Raw genomic sequence first — 13,581 nt, forward strand, 5'->3', positions numbered from 1 at the left:
TCGTTATCCCAAGTTTATACACAACTTATCCCTTAGTCGTCTTTAACGACATCCATGGGACATATGGAGCGGTTAAATTGTAAAGTGTTAACAACCACACGGCATACGTTGTGCAATAAGCCGGTCGTTGGCCCGCAGCGAGCTGAGCGCGGAGCTGCCGTTCATCCTCATGCACCCCAAGCCGGAGGAGGAGCCGCGCGCGCCGCCCGCGCCGCGCGCCGACACCGACCTCATCCAGCTGGACCCCGGCCCGTCTGTATACGTGCATACACACACCCATACACACACACACATACATACATACACACACACACACATGCATACACACACACATTATACACACACACACATACATACACACACACTCACACATACACACACACTTAAATATTAAAAATAAATATACATTGCTTGCTTTTATTTAGTTGTATTTCTTTATACAGGTGACATTTAAAACAACTGCATCCTTTTAAACATAGACTATACCCATGCTTCTGAGCCGTTTGAGCCTATTTTTATTTAAATTAAACGTCATCATTTTCACATTTAGAAAACCCTCAAAAACTACGTCACACGCTTTATTAAAGACTACTACAAAAAGAAATTAAAAGTAAACGTGTAAATAAATGTCTGAAAAATAAATTATTTTTCTAGTATCAAGATCAAGTAAAGTACAGAGTTGTCGTGATCGCTTAGCTCTGAATGAATTGTGTCGTTGACCTCTGAATCTTACGCGTCGCTTTTCCGCCGCCCGGGGTGATATGACGTATTTAGGATCGTGGATTTTGATACTTTTATTTTTTCCTACTTTCTGAAATATGAACCGATATTTTTCTTTCAACGTTTGTAATATCCTTTAGATGAGTACACTTAACAGTTAAATTTATGCAGTTGAATTAAAAGTCACCCTGTATTTAAAGAGTTCCATTTCATATTTAAACACGTTATATATTTAGCCTTTACTGTACATTTCCTTTGTATAATATAAAGTTAATTTTGAGACCGCTATTACAACATCCGTAAGCTTGTTTATAAGAATAGGAACACTATACATATACTCTTGCATATTATTATTACTTACTACTCTTATTTTTTTTTTTTTATATTTTCCATGTTTCCATTACAGAGACGAGAACGGTCAAGAGCAGGACGACGATATAATATTCGAGGACTTCGCGCGGCTTCGGCTCAAGGGCACCGACGCCTGAGCGCCCCCACCGACAGGATTACTGTAGTACATTTCTTAAGGTACTGAATTAAGAGGTTAACAATCTTGATATAACTTCTTGTTCAATAATACAAATAATAAAAATAATACAAATAATAATAAAAAAATAATTTATAGCCACAAAAAAACTCAAATAACATATTTCATAATAAGTTGCTTTTATACTGTTGACACTTTTAAACTAGTGCGTTGCGTGGTTATCACATTACTGACACGCTAGTCACCCTGTGACCACGGACGGACGAAGTCAGGAAAAAACGGTACGTTTGCGCACATTTAATATTTTTATACTATTGACCAAATTATACTTTACAAATAAACAAATGTATTGGAATAGTTTACCATTATTACAGTACCTAAAGAATTGTAATATACGCACGGAGCGATCCCTTTGTAGATGTCCAATGCGTGTTTCCTATTGTCATGATTGTAGACAGGGTATAGAAATAGCGTATTAAATATATATACGGGACAAATTACACAGACTGGTGTAAGTTCGAGATGTGTGTGTTATGAGATACTAATTGTATACTTGTATGAATAAACATCTAAGTTTTTCAACATGCACTGACTGCGATTCCAATTCTGCATTTGATTCGTGGAATTTAGAAATCTGTCGGCGGTGTAAAAGGTAGCTTTAGCACTTAGTTTGGGTATAGCACAATCTGTATAATTTGTCTCGGTATAAGTATGTATTTATATTGACCCTTTTATATCGGAAGTTTTGATTAAGGGCCAGTTTTTTATTCTTCTGACTGCGTCTTTTATTACACCTGTCGTTTATTGTTGTGTCAAATCTATTAAATTTCGAAGAGGAACCACGCATTGGATATTTATTTCCTATAACTCGGGCATTTTAGATAAAGTCGTGATAATCAGATAAATCATGAGTAATCCTCGATTTTGAAAGGGGTAAAACGAGGGACAGGTTTACGTACGTCCGCGAATTTTGGACTCTTAATAATAATTTGTGGAGAGGATATTATGACTACTGAGTGATTCGCGCGCTCTTATTGGTTAACGGTTGGTATAACAGCCTAGCGGTATGCCGACTGTCGTTAAACTTTTGCAACTAAAAATTTTAGTCATAACATGCCGTTTTTATAATAAAGTAATTGGAAAGGTGCTTAGTTTTGTTTTGAAACTTAGTTAGATTGTGTTTGATTCGCTTTATTATCTGTAATTTGAATAGAATTTTGTAAATCTTCAGCACTTATTTAAATCATCGAAAAATATTTGAATAGTTTGAAGCACAAATAGATGATTGACGAGGTAGACCCCCAATAATCGCGCGCGAAACAACAGCATATTATAATGCAGAATTTTATATTATTCAATGTATATTGTATGTGGAAAAATATTTTTAAATAGTTGTCTATTGATCAAATCAATTTATGTGAGTACAAGTTTCCTTTCGTTTAGTATTATATTTTCAATTATTGTAATCACTGGCCACTTCTATTGTTACATATAGTGTAATATGCATTTAATAGAATAAAGGTGTCTATGAAATGAAATTGCTTAGAAAGATTTGAAATTGGCGACTTCTATTTGCCTCTGTCACACTATATAAATATATATATGGTGTATACGTATAGGTACATACACATTGTATTATAAAAATGTTTTTTTCAGCAAGTGAGTTGCGATCACATCTTGTACAGTTAGCAGCACATCAACCTACCCAAATTCGCCTCTATTACCTCGTCGTGGTGTTCCATGCAGGCTTACTTGATGTGCTGTTAACTGTACGTCCGGATAAACGAATCATTTTTACCTGATGTCATCAAACGAAATCTTGTTTAAATTTTTACAGAGAAATTATTAATTATTGAGAAAGGTTCAACTCAAAATGCGTTGTATATTTGGAGGGAACGCGATTTATACCTGTATTGTAATTAAATTTCAGCGGTAGTGGTGTGTACTCATTATTGTTAATGTTGGAGGTTTTACAACGTAGACTTATGCTAACTTGACGGGCGGCACTGATATTCTTATTCATAAATTTATTAACTATGGTGTCTATAATAATATAGCAGTTTTCTTCTGTGTAGTCTGTGGTACATTTTAACGTTCTGTGTTTAAATGAGAGCTGCCATTTCTGCCTACTAGTTGGCAGGTTATTTTTTTTATCTTGTATAATAAATAATTAGTATTCCCGGCTTAAGGGTTATTGATCTTACACAGAACTAACAGTTATGTCGTGAATGTTCGATCTCGCTCGCACTTTTTGGATTTAAGGAGTGCCTTAGTGATGTGCGCGATAGGTAAAGTTGTGTCGATTGTAAACGTCGACCAATAAGAAAAGGGCGTAGGTAATGGGATATAATACCATCTATTTTTTCTATCCACAATAATCATTTAGATTTTTTTATTGATATATGAAGGATAGAAATAACCAATAAAAAGGTATAAAATCAAATTACGTTGCTAGGACAACTCGGGAGAAAACTGCTCTAATATATGTTATTTTAGATGTGATGTGGATGTGTGTCCGTCAGGTTATCAGTCTCATTAGTATTACTGCATACAAGTTGTAACAAAAGTGATACATCTATACTTATAAAGGTCAGTGTACCCATCAACATAAACAACATTCCAAAAAATATTGGCTTAATCTAATTTTGTTCCAAATAAAGATGTTCACATTGAACCATTACAATACCATTTGTTTTTATTATATCTGTAATGTAAGCCGTTCTAACATTAACTGACCATTGACCAGAATAAGGTAGATATATCCTTTTTGTTACACTGTGTATAATCGCGAGGGTGGGCACGCTCCCCGCCCCGTGCCCGCGGGGTCTAGCTGATCTATACAGCGTGTTTGGTCTCAAACCCCAAGCCGGCTATGATTTTAAACTTAAAGCCGAAACCAATAAACCGACGCTCTTTGGTCGCCACAATTTAATATAGACCGAGGATTTTGGTACATGTTCATATAAGTATCGTCAGCCTCTCCTACAATAGGAGACTGGAGACTCTTCGCTCTATTATGTGTTCTCCGTCATGCGGTTTCTAAGGTTTTTGTACAAAACGGTGGTCCAATAGTACCAGAAGTAATTATTTTTAATTTGGAGCTGGATATTTGGCGACGATAACACCGCAAAAGACACTCCAACGATTATCATTATTATTACTTGAAGAAAACTTTAGTGTCTTGCTCTTGTCTAGACGTATAACCTACACTCAGTTTATTTTTATTAATTTGGTCCAAATACGCTGTAACGATCCGGCTCTTAGACAATTCTCCGCCTGTGGCCTTCAATACAGAATTTATACAATTCTTTAGATGAAATTATATCATGAATCATTATAAAGTCTATAATTTGTTGATTATAAATTCTGCGCTCATAATATGATAAGAGAGTGCCTCGCTCGCTCATTTTATCAATTTTGAATAAACAAAATTTTTTTTCACGTTTTTTGCAATGAGCGAGCAAGACAGTTGCTATACAAATATTTCACTCCCGCGAGTGTGCGCTTTTATATTGCAATTTTGTACTTCAAATTTGTTGAAAGCTAAAGGAAGCTACATATCTACATTTCTGTTTTGCGATTTACAAATCTATGTCGGATAATGTCGTAACGTTTAATTCATATATATATCAGTTTGTTTCTCTTGGTGTACCTATATCAAATGTTGTACAACATTGTAGTATTGGTATATTACCTAATGGCCAAGTTTATGTAATCATAGCACAATGTAGTGGTGGTTTGGCGTTCCTGCGCCACTCGAATACAATTCTTATGATATATATTCTGTGACAATGTACATTTTATTCGCTGTACAGATATAGTTGTAAAAATATGTGGCATGTTTTCTTGTATAATAAATAATCTTTATGATGCACAAAGTATTCTGTTTCCAACAACTCGGCCCCGCACAGGGTCGTTGTAATACATTTTGATAGATGCGCATTTTGACAACTAACTTTAAATGTAGTTGTCTAGCCCTTTGTTTGTAGTAACGTAACGAGATATTTGAATATACACGTTCAGTTATTTTACCTCTTAAGTAGAGTAATCAGTGATCTTTTGAACAAAAGACATTTGTAAATAAATGACTAAATGTAAATAATGCCCGGTGGCCCCATCGGTTCACAGGGATTTCTTGATCAGATACAAAAAAAAAACTAAGAAATGCCAAAACCACGTAATGTTTTTGGTGAACTAATAAATTCTTTTAATACTACAATAAAGGTTCAGTTCCAATTCACCTCCAATGGTAAAATAACTGTTGAGTGTAAAGAGTATTAGTGTACAATGCATTATTATTCTTGAATAGTTGAATGTTTAAGTTTTTCTAATGCATTATTTATGTAATGTAAGTATTAAAAAGGAATAAACGATATGTAATGTTGGATATAGGTGAACAAAAAGACGAATCCAGATGATTTACAGCCAAAAGGTACTGCCGTGGCGTAAGAGGGCAAACCGAAGTACAATTAACCGTTACATAGTATATAAATATGATAGATTGCAGAGGCTACATTTTTTACTACATTATTTATACATACGTGCACCAAGTATATTGTTATGCACTGTCCATAATACCACTTGGCTGTAAAGTGATCCAGTATAAGGTATTTAGTTTTATTTTATTCGTTACCGTGATAATATTAGTTTTATATGGGGGCGACTTCTTACGCGGGACAATTTAGAAATGTTCTGAACCAATCAGATCACTCTATATAATTTGCGAGTGTTATTTGATTGGTGATTTGAACTCTCATAGAAGGGGCAATATTATCTTCCGGTTCAAACTCAAACGTCAACGATACACTGTTACAACTTGGTTAATTCATAAAATGGGTCAATGTAGCGCTGTGTTATAGATGCTTCAAGTGGTATAGTATCTAGATTTCCTATAACTATTCTCAAACAGGAGGTGGTCCCCGCCTAGCCGCATAACCTTTTATTCTCAGTTGCATCCTAGAGATTTCCATAGGGGGCAAATGTGAATGTTAAAGATTCCACTTTGTCTTTTGGGACGTTATTTCTCCAATTTGTGTTATATTTCATGTGTGCATTACGGCAGCAAATAAGTGCTGAATTACATTTGATAGATTAGATGAATGTGTTTATAAGTCGCCTTCTACGACATCCATTTGAAAGTGATGAAGAATAGGGCATATTCTTAGAAACCACGCTGTTGAATTATATTCTCTTTATTTTGATTGAAACAACTTGACTATAATGTTATCTTACTTTATGGTATGGTACCTGCTAAAGAGAGGAAAGAATCATAAGCGATCCCCTCTACGCTAGCAACTGTGTAAATGGGGCAGAAACTTGAACAGTGTGCCGCTACACAAAATTATACACATAATAATATAATGCAGTTATATTCTAACAACTCTTGCAGATGTATAAAATCACATTACACTCTTTCTTTTTTAATTTTACATCGAAATCTTTTTGATGTATACTTTTTCAATAAAGATGTAATCAAAAAACAAAAATGTTTTATTACAAATTATTAAAGGATTTTAAGGTTTTTATTATAATGACGCACCGATATGACATGAGATTGCAGTTTATACAAGAAAATTAAAATATGTAGTTTTTGACAATTATTTCCACTTTATTCATTAAAAACATCAAGAATAATAAGCATCATTATTGCTCTCATGTAAATGTATGTAAAAAACTTAAAAAGGAATCATAATTCTACTTAATTTTATTTATGACAATATATATATATTGTCATAAAAGTTATGATATGACAAAATAAACATATTTATTAGTATAGATATGCATATCTTAAAAGAAAATCTTTTATTTATGTTTAATGAGGGTTCTTATCAGAGCGACGACAATAGTTTCCCAGGGAGATGCATTTCTCACACAATTCCTGAGGGTGCTTCTTCTTCTCATCATTGACCTTGTTCCACTTGCCTGGATTGTACAGCGGGCGCTGGAATTAATTGTAACAAAACTAAAATACACAAAAATAACGTTAATAACGTAAGACTGTTTGCAGTTGGGGCAGATGGCAAAGTGCTGGTCGTGTGAATGATGCCTAAATCAATTCTTGGAAATGATAGTGTGATTAGTAAATTCTTATCATGCTATCATTTCAAGGAATTTTAATCAATATTAACTACTTACATCTTACAGTTCTTAGAAAACTGAAATACCTTAATTCCTATTATCAGTGCACTCCGCATATTCCTGTTGAATTCAAAGTTCAAGGTCTACACATAAATGTCCTTTATTACCACAACTTGAGAAAGATATAAAGCTTACTACAAGGAATTCAATATCTTCAAAAGTACATACCTGGGTAAATGGGTAGACATTTATGAGACAAACTTCACACTTTTGGCCACAGTTGGCCCAGGAGTTGCTGCTCACCCAGCCCCGCTTGCACTCCGGGCACCTATACTGACCGAAACAGCGTCTTTTTCCCTGATAGGGAGTCAATGGTTTTTGTTCTGGAGCCTCCTAAAATAAAACGTTGTATGAGCTATTGGGGTAGACAGAGCCAACAGTCTGGAAAAGACTGAATGGCCACCTTCAGCTATTTGGCTTAATGATAGAATTGAGATTCGAATAGTGACAGGTTGCTAGCCTATCACCTAAAAAAGAATCCCAAGTTTGTGAGCCTATCCCTTAGTCGCCTTTTACGACATCCATGGGAAAGAAATGGAGTGGTTCTATTCTTTTTTGGGCTCAACTCTTAAAACGGGCCACCGCCAGAGAGGTTGGGGAGGGGGTGGGGAGGGTGGGGGAGGGTTTGTATGACCCCCCCCAAGTATTTTTTTTTGCCGGAAGCCCCCCCTTTTTTTTATATGAATTTTTGAAAATCTTAAAAATTGCACTTAACAACGCAATATTTTCGGTTTGTCATTGTAAACTGTGTTAATTTAGTATTAAATAATTAGTTTGTCCATTAAACATGTACAATACATTAATTAATATATTTTAGCACTAAAAATATAGTCAAAAACTTTGCTTAAAAGTAAAAACAAAAAAGACACTAACTATGAACAGAACGCAATCCGCTGTTTTGGTTATGTGCTACTGTCATCTTATCTACTGACTTCGAAAGTAGCTGTCGGTAAAAGGACAGCAGGGGGTGCAGGGGGGCGCAGCCTCCCCGCACGGGGGGGTCGGGGGGCGGTAGCCCCCCGCAATGAAAAGAAACAAATTGGTCACAAATCAAACTCGGTTTGGTTAGGTTAGGTTAGGTTGGTGTAAACCACCAAAGCGGAGCGAGCGAAGCGAGCGGAGCGTTCATACATACATACATACATAAAATCACGCCTCTTTCCCGGAGGGGTAGGCAGAGACTACCTCTTTCCACTTGCCACGATCTCTGCATACTTCTTTCGCTTCGTCCACATTCATAACTCTCTTCATACAAGCTCGGCGGTTTCGGGTACTTTTGACCTGACCCTTTACCAGGACGTCCTTAATTTGAGCGGAGCGTTCAAACTGAGTAAAAAAGTCTAATAGTAAGTACGTATAGGTTAGGTTAGGTTTAACTCACCTTCACCCCTTTCATCCCTTCTTACTTTCCCCCCCTTGCCCATCTGGCGGTAACTTACCTTTAGCACACTTTTTATATGAAAACTTTAAAAATTCGTAAAAAAAAAACTATAGGCTTCCGGCAAGGGGGGGTCACGGGAGGGGGGGTGTTACCACCTCCCCCATCCCCCTCCCCCCTCCCCACCCCTCTCCGGCGGTGGCCCGTTTCAAGAGTTTTACCCTTTTTTGTATTGGTGCCGGGAACCACATGGCACCTATTCTTTTTTGTATTGGTGCCGGGAACCACACGGCACCTATTCTTTTTTGTATTGGTGCCGGGAACCACACGGCACCTATACAAAAAAGAATAGGTTATAGAAATAAAAGCGCTAACTTTAACAAACCTTTACAACACGTTTAGATTTTCTCCTCGTCATTTCGATTTGTATGCCCGAAATTTTCACTTTCAAAATGTATAGATAGGACCCAACGCGAGAAATGCTGCAACTATTTTAGGTACTTATATCATCTGTGATATGTGATATCATATATAATGTTACCGTATGTAAGCACAGTTCGCGAAGCGACAAGCTCACTAGGGTGTCATATGAATATAAACAACGATTCACTTTTGTTTTGGCTGAGCGAAATACTACCACACACCTTTCGATTAAAGTAATAAGTCGGCTAGCTCTTATCAGCAGGTAACTGTGAGATGTGGTGTGTACGATAACTTCTGTTATTGTACATACATATCATCCCATCACCCACAACTAATAGTACCGCCACAGCGGTTTCTACTAATCCTATTTTTCCAACGAAAAATAGAAAACCATATAAAAAATAAGATCTATGAAAAATAACAACAAATAGCAAGACAGAAATTGAACAGAACAAAAATAAGAAGGAACTCAGTAGATAAACCCAAATAGAAAAACGGAACTAATAAAGCATTGGGGATTTACCGCGACCAGGCAGTGTTACTATCATTAAATAATATTATATATACATGGATTGACACAGACTTATAAAAACTCTGACTGAAGAGAAATGGAGGTGTTATCCGCGTGCCATACTTAAGACTTGCGTCCATTGGCATAGTGACTGCGTAAGTTTCGCGACGTCCATCATGAAATAAGTTTGATTAATTGGAGAAATTTTAATATACTTACCAATTTTTAAAGCAAGCAGAGATTTCGCATGATGTGAGTTTAAAAATAGAGACAGACCTTCGATCAAGTATAAAAAAAACTAGATACACAATCCACAACAGAAAAGTGTCCGTTCCAAGTGTAAACATAAATAATAAAAAAATAGGTAAAAAAACTTTTTAAGTTAAACGGTTTTATGTTAAACATACATTGCAATGTTTAATATAAATGTACTAAAAACCAAAAAATAATAAAATAGATACAGTCGTGGGAATTATAAACATATGCATAGACTAGACTAAAATAAAACCGTGGGGCACGTCAATTGTCTACAAATTATAGACTTAATGTGCGATAGAAGAATCGTTTAATTCGTCGTTAGGCAGTTGGCCCGCAGACGGTGCTCAAATTACTTACTATTTTGCTGGCTAGCGAGGAATCGTTTCACTGCTCGTAGTTTGTCTTTAATCGACAAAACTTATGATAAAAGTACTACTCGCTCAACATTATGAAACCCTAAAACTCGCTTAATCGAGCTTGCTAACTTGTTTCCACATTCTAGCCCTACTTATCACACGTCCATCGTTGTCGGTTGAACAACTGCCTAATTATAGTGTAACATTACAAAACAAACATTTTAATCAACGATTGTAGACAATTGACGTGCCCCACGGTTTTATTTTAGTCTAATCTATGCATATGTTTATAATTCCCACGACTGTATCTATTTTATTATTTTTTGGTTTTTAGTACATTTATATTAAACATTGCAATGTATGTTTAACATAAAACCGTTTAACTTAAAAAGTTTTCTTACCTATTTTTATTTTCTAGTTTTTAGTTTTTATTTCGCATTCTGTTTAATTCATTTAGTCTGGACCGATTTAAATGAAATTTGGCACAGGGATAGACTTAACCTTCAGGAGTAACATAGGCTACATTTTATCCCACTGCTTAGATTTTAATTTTGAATAGTAAATTGTATTCTACTTGTTGAGACCTTTCATTTGATACCCATGTTGATGGGATTGATAAAACCTAAGTTATCCGCCATTTTGTAGAGGCCGCCATCTTGGATTTCAATTTTTTATAGTATATTGTATTCTGCTTGTTGAGCCCTTTCATTTGATACCCATATTGATGGGATTAATGAAACCTAAATTATCCGCCATTTTGTAACGGCGGCCATCTTGAATTTATAATGATAATGAATAAACATAATTATATTGTCACCAAAATCCAAAGTGTATACAAAATTTCAGATTAATCGGTTGACAGGAAGAGGGTGAAATTTGAATTTCTAAATTTGACCCAAGAATAAATAAAACAAACGGGGTGAGCTAAATAAAACCGTTTAATAATGTAAAACTCTTGAAACGAGCCACCGCCGGAGAGGGGTGGGGAGGGTGGAGGGGTAATGGGGGAGGGGGTAACACCCCCCTCCCGTGACCCCCCTTGCCGGAAGCCTATAGTTTTTTTTACGATTTTTTTTGCAAGATGGGCAGGGGGAGGGGAGTAAGAAGGGATGAAAGGGGTGAAGGGGAGTAAAACCTAACCTAACCTATACTAGACTTTTTTGACTCAGTTTGATCGCTCCGCTCGCTTCGCTCGCTCCGCTTTGGTGGTTTATACCAACCTTACCTAACCTAACCGAACCGAGTTTGATTTGTGACCAATTTGTTTTTTTCATTGCGGGGGGCTACCACCCCCCGCCCCACCGCGCCGGGGGGCTGCGCCCCCCTGCACCCCCCGCTGTCCATTTACCGACAGCTACTTTCGAAGTCAGTACATAACATGACATACATACATACATAAAATCACGCCTCTTTCCCGGAGGGGTAGGCAGAGACTACCTCTTTCCACTTGCCACGATCCCTGCATACTTCCTTTGCTTCATCCACATTCATAACTCTCTTCATGCAAGCTCGGCGGTTTCGGGTACTTTTGATCTGACCCTTTACCAGGACGTCCTTAATTTGATCAAGATATGTTCGTCTAGGTCTTCCCACCCCGACCTTTCCCTCCACACTCTCCATGTATATCTGCTTAGTCAACCTGTTTTCATTCATCCTCTCCACATGACCGGACCATCTCAACATACCCTTTTCTATTCCTGTAACTACATCTTCTTTCACATCACAACATTCCCTTATCACGCTGTTCCTTATAACATGACAGTAGCACATAACCAAAATGGCGGATTGCGTTCTGTTCATAGTTAGTGTCTTTTTTGTTTTTACTTTTAAGCAAAGTTTTTGACTATATTTTTAGTGCTAAAATATATTAATTAATGTATTGTACATGTTTAATGGACAAACTAATTATGTAAAACTAAATTAACACAGTTTACAATGACAAACCGAAAATATTGCGTTTTGTATAGTGCAATTTTTAAGATTTTCAAAAATTCATATAAAAAAGGGGGGGCTTCCGGAAAAAAAAATACTTGGGGGGGGGGGTCATACAAACCCTCCCCACCCAACCTCTCTGGCGGAGGCCCGTTTTAAGAGTTAAGCCAACTTGCCGCATTGCTCAGTGAAAAATTGTAAAAATCACACGTCCAGACCGTTAAAATAATATGGAGTGTCATTTATTAGGTAAGTAGGTACTTACTTTTGTTATTAATAAAATATGCATAAAAACCCACTATGCTTTTACCAAAAAACCTTTTAAAACATTACTTTTATATTTTATATATTTTTAACATTACTTATATATTTATGACATTCGGCAAGAGTTTAACCCTTGTCATTGAATAGACACTAGCCGAACTTACAAATCCATACCATTGTTTTTCAGCATCATTTAGTTATACGATGACTCTGTTCTAAACTTATTTTAAAATTCCTTTTTTTACAAGCTTTTAATTTGCAATGTATATAATGTATGCATGTATGTAACGGTAACGAAATTCTAAAAATGTCATTTTTTGCTTCTGCAATCAAAGGTCGCCTTTACCGATTTGTGGTAATATTTAACATGTACAGACATTAGTTGCGTTTGACGTTCAAACCGTACCTGTATGATGCACATGTATCACAGCATGTTTACCGCTAAGTCGCCGCCGCAATGACGACATTGGCAAAAATAAGCACATTCTAGAAGAAGTTTGATTGCCACAACGAATAAAAAAAAAAATGTTGCACAACATGCATGATATCACCATCGTCACATTGACATTTGTGCTGACATCACTGTTGACAGGATTTGAATTACCGTTAAAAAATGAATTCGTTATTACTGTCAAAAAGGTTGACCGTTATAAATTAAGTACCGTAATGCTGGGTAACGATATTTTTGGCTATCATCAGTATACTATACTCAGAAAACGAAAAGACTTTTTAACGTTATTTTTGTATTTACCGGCAAATTCATATATCGTTATTGATTCATTTAATGACGGATTCGCCACGAATATTCCCGATTCTAATCTATTCGATATATCGATTCTAATCCCGTATCGCACAGTTGCATTGCGACAGACAAATTTTAGGTACCTATACAGTGGACCCCCGATAATCCAGCCCCTGTCTAATCCGGCGCCCACTGTAGTCCGACGTGTCTTTGAATATGTACATATTGGACAATCTTCGCTAATATAGATCATGCAGGTTTGAACACAAACTAAATAGAGAATGTTTGAACAGTTTACAACTTGTACGCGCCACCGCTATTGTGCTTGGCGCGTAAGCATTGTTTTACTTAGTTCAAACCTAGTATATTATC

General features: G+C 36.2%; 2 protein-coding genes across 3 annotated transcripts in view; one reads left to right on the forward strand and one right to left on the reverse strand.

Annotated features, from left to right (window-relative positions):
- LOC106129822 (beta-arrestin-1) overlaps window positions 1–5,430 on the forward strand; it is a 79,059-nt gene extending 73,629 nt beyond the window's left edge. For both annotated transcript variants that reach the window (XM_013328507.2, XM_013328508.2), the window contains exons 12-13: window positions 139–252; window positions 1,127–5,430. In XM_013328507.2, coding sequence (XP_013183961.1) covers window positions 139–252; window positions 1,127–1,208 — 196 coding nt within the window. In that variant the 3' untranslated portion in view covers window positions 1,209–5,430. The remainder of the gene's footprint in view (window positions 1–138; window positions 253–1,126) is intronic.
- A 953-nt stretch (window positions 5,431–6,383) lies between these two features.
- Window positions 6,384–9,649, reverse strand: LOC106129824 (zinc finger CCHC domain-containing protein 24). The gene is made up of 3 exons (XM_013328509.2): window positions 9,109–9,649; window positions 7,514–7,678; window positions 6,384–7,148 (listed from the first exon to the last, which is right to left on the reverse strand). Exons 1-3 carry the CDS (start codon window positions 9,139–9,141, stop codon window positions 7,020–7,022), a joined length of 327 nt encoding a protein of 108 aa, XP_013183963.2. The 5' UTR covers window positions 9,142–9,649; the 3' UTR covers window positions 6,384–7,019.
- Window positions 9,650–13,581: the final 3,932 nt, after the last annotated feature.

Source organism: Amyelois transitella, chromosome 3 (genome assembly GCF_032362555.1).
Source record: "Amyelois transitella isolate CPQ chromosome 3, ilAmyTran1.1, whole genome shotgun sequence".
NCBI lineage: Eukaryota > Metazoa > Arthropoda > Insecta > Lepidoptera > Pyralidae > Amyelois > Amyelois transitella.